Source organism: Stegostoma tigrinum, chromosome 1 (assembly GCF_030684315.1).
Source record: "Stegostoma tigrinum isolate sSteTig4 chromosome 1, sSteTig4.hap1, whole genome shotgun sequence".
NCBI lineage: Eukaryota > Metazoa > Chordata > Chondrichthyes > Orectolobiformes > Stegostomatidae > Stegostoma > Stegostoma tigrinum.
The window spans coordinates 30000532-30014711 of NC_081354.1; the positions used below are offsets into that span (position 1 = coordinate 30000532).

Here is a 14180-nt window from a genome sequence, read left to right on the forward strand (position 1 = left end):
ACAAATGGTTGCGGTGTCCTGCTTTCTGACAAAATGCTAGATTTAATTGCGATTCTAGAAGGACTGACTGACCTTAACTTTAAAAGAAACCCCTTTACAGAAGTAACCACCACTATCACTCTCTATTTTAAACTCCAAAATCAAAAGTGATATAAATGTATATAAATTATACATCCTTCACCATAGGCACCGTGGAGGTAGTTCTGACATTGAGGTAAATGATTGACAGGTAGAGTATCGGTCTCATCATCATGTTTGTTGAAAGCAACCCTTTTCCTATTGATGACATCACAAAGAAGCAGCATTTAAATTAAGAAAAAGAAGGGGATATGGTTTGACCTTTGTTTTACGTCTAAAAAGTGATAGTCAGCTGACTATGAGTGAAGTCAATGCTGAATGTGCACTCAATCTGTTAGTGTAGGTATCAATTGAACTTTTGAAGGGACATTCCTGCGCATGACAGCTGGATGTCTCTTAAACACTGACTGCCTAATGGTGAGGAAAAGCAGCAGGAGATTTATTTAGTTTAGTACTGATAATTTGATAAAACTTTTGATCATTATGTATTTGAAGCCTCTAAACCTTAGTTCTTTGCAACTTGAGTTTAAGTTGTCTGAATTTGAAAAATTAACTTGAAAATTCCATACATGGCAAACAGAAAATCAATTTTCATATTTTTCTTCATAGCTTTGGCTAATTATTTAGCTTATTGATCCTGTTCCATTTGTGTCCATTTTGTGTCCAAAAGTTGTCTTTGCTATTTCTTTCTTTGCCTCTCTTAATCAATCAATTTATTTCCATGGGACAAATTCAACAAAGCTGTCCTTCTGCCATCATGTTAATTGGAGTGTCTGTCACTAATGCGGGCTAAGATACATTATAGATATAACTTCAATAGCTACTCTACACCAAGAACAATTTTTCCATAGTTGCCTTGTATCAGGAGTCCCTCTTCCATTTCCATTTCATACTCTCTCCATTCAGCAACAGGAATGATTATTTAACTAGAGTCAGGGAATACCACTGGGAGGCAGAGCAGGTCCTGCAATTTTAAAAACAGAAGACGTTTTGGAGACATTGGAAAAGAAGGTGATTATATGACACTCACTAAAGACATAATTCTCATTCTTACATAGATTAGTTACATTGACTCATGAGTCATTTTTTTTTACTGTTGATCTTTTTACAGACGACCAATTGGGAGGCTGGCTGGACACAATTCACCCATCGTCTTCCTCAGTATTGCTGCAGGGGACAGTAGGATATTTTCAATCTCGGTAGACAAGATAATTAAGGTTTGAAAAGTCACATTCATCAACATTTTTAATGACTGGATAATTTTATACAACCTTCCATAAAGTAATAATATAGAAAGTATACAAATAGCATTAGGCAGGAGATTAGTGGATCTTTCTAAAACATTTTCATTATCATCATGCCATATGCAACTTGATGACATTTTCAACATGGATCAAAAAGCTTTAGTATGATATGTTGAGATCTGTCTTTGACAAGTTAAAAGCTGTTGAGCACATTTTTCTGTGATGATGATTCATTTGGAGACCCACCCATACATGTGGAGTTACGATCGTTGCTTTACTGTAGTTGATAAAAAATCTAGGGCTTTTATCTTCTTTTCCTTTGCCCCTTATAACCTCAGTTAGGAATGGAACAAATATTTCATTAGTCTTAGTTGACTTTAGTGGCTGACCCTCAATTGTGAGTGGTTTCAGGACCTCAGTGGGAAGCAGTTGCTAGCCTTTAAAATCATATGTTAGTGGAGGAACAGAGAGAATTGTCCCTAGTAGTAAGGAATGTATATAGTTGAAAGGGAGAAGAATTCATAGTTGATAGACATGGAAAGAATCCTGAAGCAGGGAAAGTCCAAGATTTCCTTGTGACATCTCTTCAAGAAAATGAAATAATAACCTCTTTTACTGAGTCTCTTCGTGTACTTCTTGGGATTTTGGTCTGGCACAGAAACCACCTTTGAGGCATCAGGTTGAAATCACAGATCAGGCCTTGATATAGACATATTTAAAAATGATCTATGGTTTCAGTTTCTAAGTTTATATGCTTCACCTTAAACTACAAATTATATTTATATGCTAAGTCCTTATGTAAATGATGTGGAAATGCTAGTGTTGGACTGGGGTGGACAAAGTCAGAAGTCACATAACACTGGATCATAGTCCAACAGGTTCATTTGAAATCACAAGCTTTCATAACGCTGCTTCTTCAGGTTGTGATTTATATAAAAGCAAACTAAATTGGATAAAATGGTGTTACAGTATTTAACTCCAACATAAATTTAAGTGTTTGCTGAAAAACCCATAGCAATTTGCAGTTTAGTATTGCCTGCAACCTCATTTTTAAGACTGAGTTTGAAGTGCTTAGCGATTCCTCTCCTAATCCCACTCCATTTAAAAAGAGGTGGATTTGCTAATCATATAGGTATCTGGCTGAATCTGGTTCAGTATCAGAAATAATTCAAGTACTTTTTCCAGTTAACAAAGAACAACTATTTTACTACAAGTATTATAACATTCCAAAATTAACACAAAGCAAAATCCAATAACAACTGTGGTCGAAAAACCATCAGAACAACAAATGCAAGGTAGATCCCATGGATTTCCTAGCAATCCCTCTAGATGTTAGTGACACCATGGGAGACCACATACTGTTACAACTTTACAAAACAGTCAAATCTTTCTCTTTCAAAGATCTATTTTGTGACCCTCCTTCAAAAGCCAACTCATCACAGACCTCTTCAACAACCGTTCATATGTTGCCAGTTTACCTTTCTCTGTGCTCCCATAGATTCTGAAAGCTCTGCTCTAGCACTTCTTCACAGGCATTTTTTTTTCTCTGAGCTTTTATCTTGCTGTATTATATCAAACAAATACTGCTAATGGGCTTTTCAGACCCCACTGTCAGCTGCACTGAAATATTTTTTGCTGATAGGATTATTCTGAGCCTTCATAACTACCATGACTTTTCTTAGTCTTACCTCCAAAACGTAGCTGCTCTGTTGGTTTCTAGGACTTTCCCTGTGTCCTAAATGCATACCGCTATCCAGCTGCTTTTGTGACTTCTCCATGAGTCTCAACTGCACAAAACAAGGCCGCCTCAGCAGCACTTTGCTTTTTGAGGCCTGACTTTGAATCTTTCTCTCACTGTGTCCAACTGCTCAGTCAACTTTAAACAGTTCTAAGTAATCTATTGAAAACATTGCACCAAGTCCATCCATTTTACTAAAATTCAACCTTGAGACCAGCAACAGAACATACTCTTCTCTGAACGCTGCAATGTTCACATATTGCTGGCTTACATATTACAAATATACATAAAATAAAAATGGATTTCGTGACACCTTCCTCTTAGAAGATAGGAAGCTTCATTATTATGAAGTTGTTTTTTGTTGCAGTGACTTGGATAAAACAAATTCTTAGCATAGGCTTCTAACAAACAGCTTATTACAGGCTACACAGATATCTTTTCATTTACAATATATTGCATTATCTAAACAATGAAAGTTTAATTGAAACAAAAGCATATATGTAGCAAATAGGATTAGCAGAAGGGAATTAGTTAGCTCAGTTGGCTAGATGGCTAGTTTGCAATACACAGAGTGATGACAACAATGTGCGTTTAATATCTGCACTGGCTGGGGTTATCATAAAGGACTCTTTCTCAACCTCTCCCTTTGCCAACTACCACCTGCCATCTCCCTCTAATGAGAGAGCAGCCCTTTGTCCTGGTAAGACTTTGGCAACTTTTCCTTAACTTAGTGTTAGCAGGATTTAAATATCACAGCATTAAGATAATGCATCATCAGCATATTTTCTTACAACTTTCCTTTAACTTGCAAGAACTTTTCAGTTAAATCAACAGCCAAATTGTTTCTCCTTTCATCAGCTGTAGGCATAACTCTATTTTCAAGCTCATTTTTTGAGTCCAAACCTAGTAAATTACTATTCTTAGGCAGTAAGGTCGAAATATCTTCTTTGCGTGCTAACAAGTCACCTCAGTTCTGAAAAAATGTCATTTAGCCATTGAGAATATTACTTTCATGCTCAGATAGAAGTGTTTGTTACTGCTTTTGGTTTTGACCTCCGCACACTTTGAAGTTTTATGCCTTCTCTTGATTGGATTCTGAAAATATCTAATTTAATTATTTCCAAGCAGTGTCAATGCCACCTTGGTATATTAAGTGCTTACCAAAACTTTGGCCTAAAGTTTTCCATATTTTGGTTCTGTCAATTTAAATGGGTTTCATGGAACATTTCCCTCCATAAGAGCAAAAGAAATAAGAACAGGGGTAGGCTATTCAGTCTTTCAAGCCCACCATTCAATAAGATCATTGCTGATTCGACAGTTCTCACATCCACTTTCCCAATAACCCTTAATTCCCCTTTTGATCATGAATCCATGTATCAAAGCCATTAATATACACGAGGCATTCCAAAGATATCAATCCTCTGAGAGCAGAAATTGCTGCTCATCTCAGTCTTAAATTGGAGCCTCTTAATTCTGAGACTACACCCTCTGGTCCTAGACACTCTCATGACAGGAAACACCCTATCAGTACTTACCCTGTCAAGCTGTTATGAATCCGATATGTTTCAATGAAATCACTTGTCATTTGCAATTTCAAACAATGTGGCAGAGAGGCAAGTTGGCAGCCCGCTTCGCAGATGGACTTAGAGTTCCTTGTGGATGAGGTGGTGGAGAAGACTGCTGTTCTGTTTCCGAAGGCTACCTGAGGAAACCATGACACCTGATACTGAGCTTAGTCTGAAGTAGCTACCCAGATCAGAGGAAAATGCTGCAGTGGCACAAGGGGGTTAATTACTCTCCCCAAAGCTTAGAGCTAGATTCTTCTGTGATAATGGGAACTGCAGATGCTGGAGAATCCAACATAATAAAATGTGAGATAATGAAGTGTGAGGCTGGATGAACACAGCAGGCCCAGCAGCATCTCAGGAGCACAAAAGCTGATGTTTCGGGCCTAGACCCTTCATCAGAGAGGGGGATGGGGTGAGGGTTCTGGAATAAATAGGGAGAGATGGGGAGGCGGACCGAAGATGGAGAGAAAAGAAGATAGGTGGAGAGGGGATAGGTCAGTCCAGGGAAGACGGACAGGTCAAGGAGGTGGGATGAGGCCAGTAGGTAGGAGATGGAGGTGCGGCTTGGGGTGGGAGGAAGGGATGGGTGAGAGGAAGAACAGGTTAGGGAGGCAGAGACAGGTTGGACTGGTTTTGAGATGCATTGGGTGGAGGGGAAGAGCTGGGCTGGTTGTGTGGTGCAGTGGGGGGGAGGGGACAAACTGGGCTGGTTTAGGGATGCGGTGGGGGAAGGGGAGATTTTGAAGCTGGTGAAGTCCACATTGATACCATTGGGCTGCAGGGTTCCCAAGCGGAATATGAGTTGCTGTTCCTGCAACCTATGGGTGGCATCATTGTGGCACTGCAGGAGGCCCATGATGGACATGTCATCTAAGGAATGGGAGGGGGAGTGGAAATGGTTTGCAACTGGGAAGTGCAGTTGTTTATTGCGAACCGAGTGGAGGTGTTCTGCAAAGCGGTCCCCAAGCGGAGGCTGACCTATCCCCTCCCTACCTCCCCACCTATACTCTCCTCTCCACCTATCTTCTTTTCTCTCCATCTTCGGTCCGCCTCCCCCTCTCTCCCTATTTATTCCAGAACCCTCACCCCATCCCCCTCTCTGATGAAGGGTCTAGGCCTGAAACGCCAGCTTTTGTGCTCCTGAGATGCTGCTGGCCCTGCTGTGTTCAGCTAGATTCTTCTGTCTACTGCCTCACACTCCTTCTAACTCTGCAATCACGCCCACTGTAATCTTTAATATGATCTGAAGCTGTGCCTGAGTAATGAGGGAAACAGGTGATTTGTTAATTTAGGGTTATTTGGGTGAGAACTTGTCATAAAGGTATGGTAAACTTGTTAATACACGGGATGTGTGGATTTTATGGATTGTAGTAAATGGAAATAAAACTCCCATGATAAGTATGAACTTGCACACTCTAGCTGCAAAAGGCTCCGGGATCATCCACCAAAACCTTCAAGGCCAACAGGCCCCAGTATCAGGAAAACTTCCTCCACTATAGCTGAGCACCCAAGGATTGCACCTAGATAAATCAGAAGGACAAGGGAAAATGAGTCTTCTGAGGCGAAACAGTGATGTGTTACAGAAGGAGAATAGCCAAACCCCTGTGATAATTAAACTCAAACGCAAGCCCCAATCTGTTATGATGGGAGTTGGTGTTCTCTTCTAATTATCCCTGAAATACCCAGAAAAGCTCACTTTCGCCTCATAATCTGTTAAAAGTTTTTAAAAGAAAGACAATCCCTGACCTCCACTTTATAAATACCAAGAAACAATTTATTTATTTAACCCCAACAGTGAACAAATTAAAAGAATTACCAACAGACCAACAGCTCCCCCAGACTACTAACTATTTCCTAACTGAACTAAATTCTATGAATGCTATTCAAATAAACACAAGTCCCATTGACACAAATCCAGTTAATAGAAAAAACAATAAATTAAAACTTAATCTCTCCAGGTTCACACAGACTTCTTCCAGAAAGTTCCTCCTTCTCCATTGATGATTTGTCACAAACGTCTTTGTTCCGATGATTCTGCTACCTTGGATGTTTTTCTCGTTAATTTCTTTGGTGAAGACTTTGTGTTAAAATGTCATGGTACCTTTGATGGGTCTTTCCAGAGGGCCTAGTAATTTTATGTGAAAGTTTGGTTTGTATCTGAGATGGTGGACTTGCTTTCACTGCAGCTGAAGTTTGGCTCTGCTCTCAGATAGCAGTTGGCTCTCTGAATTTTCAAAATGCCCTCATCTTTATACCTGTAATGACATAATGGTATGCCTTACTAGAATTGGTTCGATGTCGTCAACACCATCAGATTTAAATTCAACAGGCTTTCTGTATCTAGGTACTTGTTTTTAAATTAATTGGCCAAATTAAAAGTTGCCAAAACATCAAAACAAGACTGCTGTTATGCCGCAATCTGTAAGGTTTTTTTGATAGAGAGATAACACGGTATAGAGCTGGATGAACACAGCAGGCCAAGCAGCATCAGACGAGCAGGAAAGCTGACGTTTCGGGTCAAGACCCTTCTCCAGAAATCGGGGAGGGGAAGGGGATTCTGAAATAAATAGGGAGAGATTGGGAGGCGGATAGAAAATGGATGAAGGAGAAGATAGGTGGAGAGGAGATGGACAGGTCAAAGAGGCGGGGTTGGAGCCAGTGAAGGTGAATATAGGTGGGGAGTTAGGGAGGGGATAGGTCTGTCCAGGGTGGATGGACAGGTCAAGGAGGGGGGATGTGGTTGGTGGGTAGGAGATGGGTGGGGCTTGATGTGGGAGGAATGGTGAGGGAGGCGGGGACTAGCTAGGCTGGTTTTGGGACATGGTAGGGGGAGGGGAGATTTTGAAGCTTGTAAAGTCCACATTGATGACCTTAGGCTGCAAGATTCCCAAGCAATATACAAGGTGCTGTTCCTGCAGCTTTTGGATGGCGTCATTTTGGCAATGCAGGAGGCCCAGGATGGACATGTCATCCAAGGAGTGGGAGGGGGAGTTGAAATGGTTCACGAATGGGAGTTGTAGTTGTTTGTTGCGAACTGAGCGTAGGTGTTCCGCAAAATGGTCCCCAAGCCTCCGCTTGGTTTCCCCGATGTAGAGGAGGCCACAACAGGAACAGCGGATTCGGTATACCACATTAGCAGATGTGCGGGTGAATATCTGTTTGATGTGGAAGGTGGTCTTAGGGCCTGGGATGGGGGTGAGGGGGGGAGGTGTCGGGACAGGTGTAGCACTTGCTTCGGTTGCAGGGAAAAGTGCTGGGGGTGGTGGGGCTGGAGGGGAGTGTGGAGCGGACAAGGGAGTCATGGAGACGGTGGTTGCTCTGGAATGTACATATGGGTGGGTAGGGAAAATTGTCTTTGGTAGTGGGGTCTGATTGCAGATGGCGGAAATGTCGGAGAATGATGCATTGGATCCGGAGGTTGGTGGGGTGATACGTGAGGATGAGTTGGATTCTGTTTTGGTCATTATTGCAGGGAGAGGGTGTGAGGGATGAGGGTTGGAAATGCAGGAGACACGGTCGAGAGCATTTTTGACTGCTATGGAGGGGAAGTTGCGGTCCTTGTAAAAAGCGGACATCTGGGATGTCCGGGAGTGGAATGCCTTATCTCGGGAGCAGATGCAGCGGAGGCGAAAGAATTGGGAATAGGGGATGGAATTTTTGCAGGAAGGTGGGTGAGAGGAGGTGTGTTCTAGGTAGTTGTGGGAATCAGTAGGTTTGAAATGGATATCGGTTTCCAGGTGGATGCCAGAGATGGAGACAGAGGTCCAGGAAGGACAGAGAGGTATTGGAGATGGTCCAGGTGAACTTAAGGTTGGGGTGGAAGGTGTTCGCGAAGTGGATGAACTGTTCGTGCTCCTCGTGGGAGCACAAGGCAGCACCGATACAGTCATCAATGAAATGGAGGAAAAGGTGGGGGAAGGAACCAGTGTAGCTTTGGAAGAGGTATTATTCCACGTATCCTACAAAGAGGCAGGCACAGCTTGGGCCAATGCGGATACCCGTGGCCACCTGCTTTGTCTGTAGGAAGTGGGAGGAATTGAAAGAGAAGTTGTTAAGGGTGAGGATGAGTTCGGATGGGCGGATGAGGGTGTCAGTGGAGGGGGACTGGTCAGGCCTGCAGGACAGGAAGAAGTGGAGGGCCTTTCGGCCATCTGCATGGGGAATGCAGGTGTATAGGGATCGGACGTCCATAGTAAAGGTGAAGTGTTGAGGACCGGGGAACTGGAAGTTCTGGAGGAGGTGGAGAGCATGGGTGGTGTCACGGATGTAGGTAGGGAGTTCCTGGACCAAGGGAGAGAAAATGGAATCGAGATATGTGGAGATAAGTTCAGTAGGGCAGGAGCAGGTGGAGACAATGGGTCGACCAGGGCAATCAGTTTTTTTGATACACTTGTTTTACTTTCTGAGACTCTCTGTACTGTCAGCTTCCAACTGTTGCTCACAGCCATACATTTCTTAAAAGTCTCTCAGCTAGAAAAAATTCTCATCCCTTAAAGGGACTACTCACTTTACTCCCCACTATCATTTTTACCAATGAATTCAAACTTGGTGCCTTGTAATTCACAAATACTTGGCAACTTTGCAACAGGTGGGTACATATGAGGTATGGGTGACATTTCATTATACACAGAATACCACGTTTTTGTTACTTTTCTTTAACGTTAGCAACCGGTCTGAAGTGGTGTTAATTTTTCCTTAACGGTATTCATTCAATAAAATATTATCATTGTTGAAAATAGGAGCATTGGATAATGCGAGCCTTCAAACATCTGTTAACATTAACTAGTGTAAATCATCATGAAAAGTGAAGAAGGAGTAAACAGTAAAGTTGCATTTGTCTTTGGGATCAATACTATTTGCTTTTGGAATGATAACAAATTTACGGTCAATGAATGTTGTCTTCACCCTTCTCAGATCTATTGTGTGCAGATGGCAATTAAGTTCTGAGTAGTTTGCTGTGTCTGACACTGCACTATTCTGTTATAGTGAACATGATGTTACTTTCACTCAGTGACTTCATCTTTCTCAGAAGAGTGCTGTCATCTTCCCATGTCTTCAGTATCCATCACATTTCGTCTTTGCCTGATCCAGTTATGCAGAAATCTCATGTCGAGGAGGCCTGTCATCTGCCTGTAACAGCCCTGGCAAAAGAAAGGGTTGCAATGTATTTATGTTTGGACTCAGTCAGGGATTGCATAATGGACTCATGGTTGGATAGTTTAGCCCTTGTCTCCCAAGCAATTATTCTTGTGAGGAATCCAGCTGTTAGTATGAAGCAGGAACCTGTGAGTTATCAAGGATATATGTGTCATATTAACTTCCAGTGTACCTGGTACAGACTTCTAAGATGTGATACTGATAATTAAAGGTAATTTGAAATTGACTGTTCGGAATCATTTTCTACTGATGAACTTAACCATATTATCATATTGGACTCTCAACATTGCATGTTTCAGTGCTATCATGCACTGCACCTAGGGAAGTCCAGCTATATTGGCAGAGCCGACTTCCTAGGCTGTAGCACTGATATCACGGGCTAAGATAAAAAAACTGTTTGAACTTGCACAGATTGCATCAATAACAGCCTTGATACATTTGTGGGTTGAGGATTAGGAGATTCAATATTCGTCTTCTGAAGCAAAAACAGAAATTGCTGGAAAGTCTCAGCAGGTCTGGCAGCATCTATGGAGAGAAATCAGAGTTAAAGTTTAGGTCCAGTGACTCTTCAGAAGTGATGGTAACTAGGAAAAGGATGGTTTTTATACAGAAGATTGTGGTGGGAGAGGGGGGTGGTGGAAATGGCACCTTCTGGATGTGGATGCTGGTAGGATGGTCGGTAAGAACAAAGGGGATCCTATTGCTGTTGTTGTAGGGAAGAGAGGCGGTAAGAGCTAAAGTGCAGGAGATGGGTCCAATCCAGATGAGAGTCCTGTCAATCACAATGCTGGGGAATCCTCAAGGAAGAAGGTGGACGTTTTGGAGGCCCTCTTATCAAATTGTTATCATTAGAAGACATGCGATGAAGATGGAGGAACTGGGAGAATAGAATAATTTCTAATGTGAGGATGTATATGCAAGGTAACTGTGGAGTCAGTTGAGTTCATACTGGAAATTGGATTTCCCCAGAAGTGGAAGCTGATATGTTGAGGAAGGGAAGGGTGGTGAGGTCAGAGATGGAATAGGTGAAGGTGAGAGCTTGGTGAAAATTAGAAGCAAAATTGGTAAACCTTTCCAATTCTGGAGGGGAGAGGGAAGCAGCACAGATGATGTCATCAAACTACCAGAGAAAGTGTTGTGGGTGGAGGCCTAAATAGGACGAGAAAAAAGAATGCTGGAAGAATAGCACCTTGTTTTTCACTTCAGAACCCGGCAGCATTCTGGACTTAATATCATGTTCAACAATTTTAGGGCGTGAGCACCTTTCCCTTACCCCCACATACCAGGCCTTGTCATCACATGGGTTGCTATCAGACACAACCCCATTGTCAGCTACTGATAGTCCCCATTAGCAGCTATTCATCCCCCAGACTGACCCTTAACTATTCCTTTGTCTGCTCAACTGTTTTTCTCTCTCTTTGGGCTCTATTTCTATCTGTCATTTACTCTCTCCCCTTCCCCTCACCCCATCTTCTGTATAAAAGCCATCCTTTCCCTAGCAACCATCACTTGTGTAGATGGGTCACTGGCCCCAAAGTGATCACTGATTTCTTTCCACAGATGCTACCAGACCTGCTGAGATTTACCAGCAATTTCAGGTTTTGTTTCAGGTTTCCAGCATCTGCAGTTCTTTCGGGGTTTTTTCCCCACACAGGTCCTCAGTGAATTCTTGTAAGCAGGCAGTCATGTTAAAAGCAAGTGCAGCTGTCACTTTAACAGCCACAAGAATAGTACAGCCACTCATCCCTTCAGATCACAAATCCTGTTAGACCTTGGTACATCCCGATTTGGTGTCACTATTTCTTTTCCTCATTTGGATGAAATCACAGTTCCACCTGTAAATCCTTGCCTTCCAGAACCATCTCCATGCCTGTGGGGACCTTCTTTTGTGGCCTTTTCTTCACGTGGAGGCTGTTTGGCCGCTGTTCGAAGTTGCTGCTGGCCCTGGGTTTACTGATTTCTTTGTGCTTTCTTAGTTTATCCATGCCTTCATTGAGCAGTGGCCACAGTGATAATAGTCTGTGCTGTGTCTTGATCCAATGGGAACAATTCCAATACCAGAAATAAAACAATTCCTTAGTAATGAGACCAGTCAGTAGTTGTAACAGAAACAAATGAGAGTTCACTGTAGGCTTTGAGATAGTAGGACATTGAGGCCACCAACAAGGAGGGCCATGAATGCCTCTACATTGCCTCAGCATATTAAGCCTTATTAATATATATGAAGCATGAGCTACATATATGGTAAGAGATTATGTGTGGTAGGATTACTGAAACCTTGACCCCAACCCTACTATCTAACACCACCTAAGGAACATGATATTTTATACAAGTTTGTTCAGATTCACCTACAGTTCCATCTGAGAGGAAAGCAGCTTCCATGCCGATATGCAGCTCCTTAGATCATGGAATGTATTTGTCAAATGATGACTATGAGACGGTGGTCATCTGTGATCACTTCTGATTCATTGAGCATACTAGCATTAATTTGTAATAATAACATAATCAGGATTCATTGCTACCTGTGTTTTTAATTATATTGTTTGGTCAGTGCATGAGATGCAGATGCAGAATGTTATGCTTGCAGATATGTTTATTCTTGAATCTGTGAGCACCTGATTCATGCAATTGCCCTTTGAAGGACCTGACATCACTCTCAAGTGAACCCTATACCCATATTAAAAAAAAATTTACTGTGCCTGCTCTGGGTTTGATGACAGCCATTTCTCATGTTTGTGGCACAGCTGTCAAGATGGAAGGCTTTCTAGATTGTGCTTGAGAGAGAGTTGTAGTTTGCAATGGTACCCCCTCCCACCAAACTTCATGCTCCATTCTGCATTGCAATCACAGTCAACCCCATAAGCTTTGAGACTCCTCATATTCTCAGCCAACTGTCTTATTTAATTCTTCACCTTCCCAATATGGCCAGAGTTCCTATGAACATCTATTGCATGCCTAACATCATTATCCATTACCACCCCCCCATCGTGGTGTCAATCGAAAATGCCCCTCCCCATGCTACACCGTTTTCTCCAGTACAGTATTGGCTGCCATTTACTAACTAATGTTGCCACCTTTCACAATGATTGTTCCTTCTGAACCCCAGCAAGCTGGCTCCAATCCTCACATTTCAGTTCCCCAGTTTCTTCAACACAGCCACAAGACAGCATTTTGACATTCTCCCCTCAAATTCCCAAGATTGATCATGTCCCTTAACCCCTGGATGGGCTTGAGAGGACACCCTCACTGAAAATGGACTGGATTTCTGACCGATTTCTGTGTGGCTCCACAATGTAACAGTATTTCAATAACTCATTGCACTTGATGTGAGGACGGATTATGGCCCAATTCCCTGACTCACAGAACCATGAATCCCTGGTCCCTGATCACAACAAGTGACCTGCTAATCATGGCCAACCCCCTGGACTGAGAATGAATGATGCCCTTGACTTCCGTGTGGTGGCACCCTCCTGGTGACCATAAACCCCCTTGACTGGGCTAAGGATTATTTCACTTAGATGTACAGACACGAATATTCATTCAAGGAAAATGCAGTGTGTTTGCTGTGTGAGCTGCCAGCACATACTGTAAGTGTGACATTGATGAAATATAGTGCCATACTCCAACAGTTCTGTGCCCTAGTCTGTTCAATGCTGGCAAGCAAAACAAGCTGCCTGGATTTCTGTCTGCACTAGCAGGTGACACAATTTAGGACTACCATGGGTCTGTAAGTTCTGATTGAAGCAGCATTATTTAAATGGCAAGGAAGGAAGAGAGGCTGTGAGCATCCAAAAGGACACAAAGTTGGAGTGGTGTACTGCTTCCTTTCCTAGTCGTCCACCTGAGAACAAAGTTTAAAGTTAAAAAGGACAGTATATTGTTAATCATAGGCACATGCAGTTGAATATCACAACCAAATTAACCAGTATTCTCCAGTCAACGAGAAGCAACAAATTTGTTACAAATGAAATTTATTCAAACAAACATGCAGCAGTTATTAACAAATGAAGGTTCAGATATACAAAGATGCAGTCATTCCTCTGGGTCTGTGAGGGTTCCAGTCCTGAGAACTCTGGCGAATGCTGAAGATTGTGTGTGCAGAGCTTGTTAAAAATTGGTTAAAATTCATATGCAAATATTACCTGATAATGTTGAATTTTTGTTGTTACTTATTTTGGTGTGAATAGATGAATTCATAATTCAGGATTTTGTGGGTACAGAGGATTTACTGTAAATATAACCTATATTCTGACATTCTCAATTACCATGAGATAAATGTAACAGACAAGCTATGGTTGAAAATACACAACACATCAAATAGCTGATGCAATCAGTCAGTCCCCTTGGATTTCTCAGCAATCTCCCTAGACACAGTGACATTGTGGAGGATCAAAT

General features: G+C 42.2%; 1 protein-coding gene across 5 annotated transcripts in view; it reads left to right on the forward strand.

Moving 5' to 3' along the window:
- Nucleotides 1–14180, forward strand: part of LOC125450726 (WD repeat-containing protein 64-like) — a 122645-nt gene that overhangs the window by 49258 nt on the left and 59207 nt on the right. For all 5 annotated transcript variants that reach the window (XM_059643862.1, XM_059643883.1, XM_059643980.1 and 2 more), the window contains one exon: nt 1190–1295. In XM_059643862.1, coding sequence (XP_059499845.1) covers nt 1190–1295 — 106 coding nt within the window. The remainder of the gene's footprint in view (nt 1–1189; nt 1296–14180) is intronic.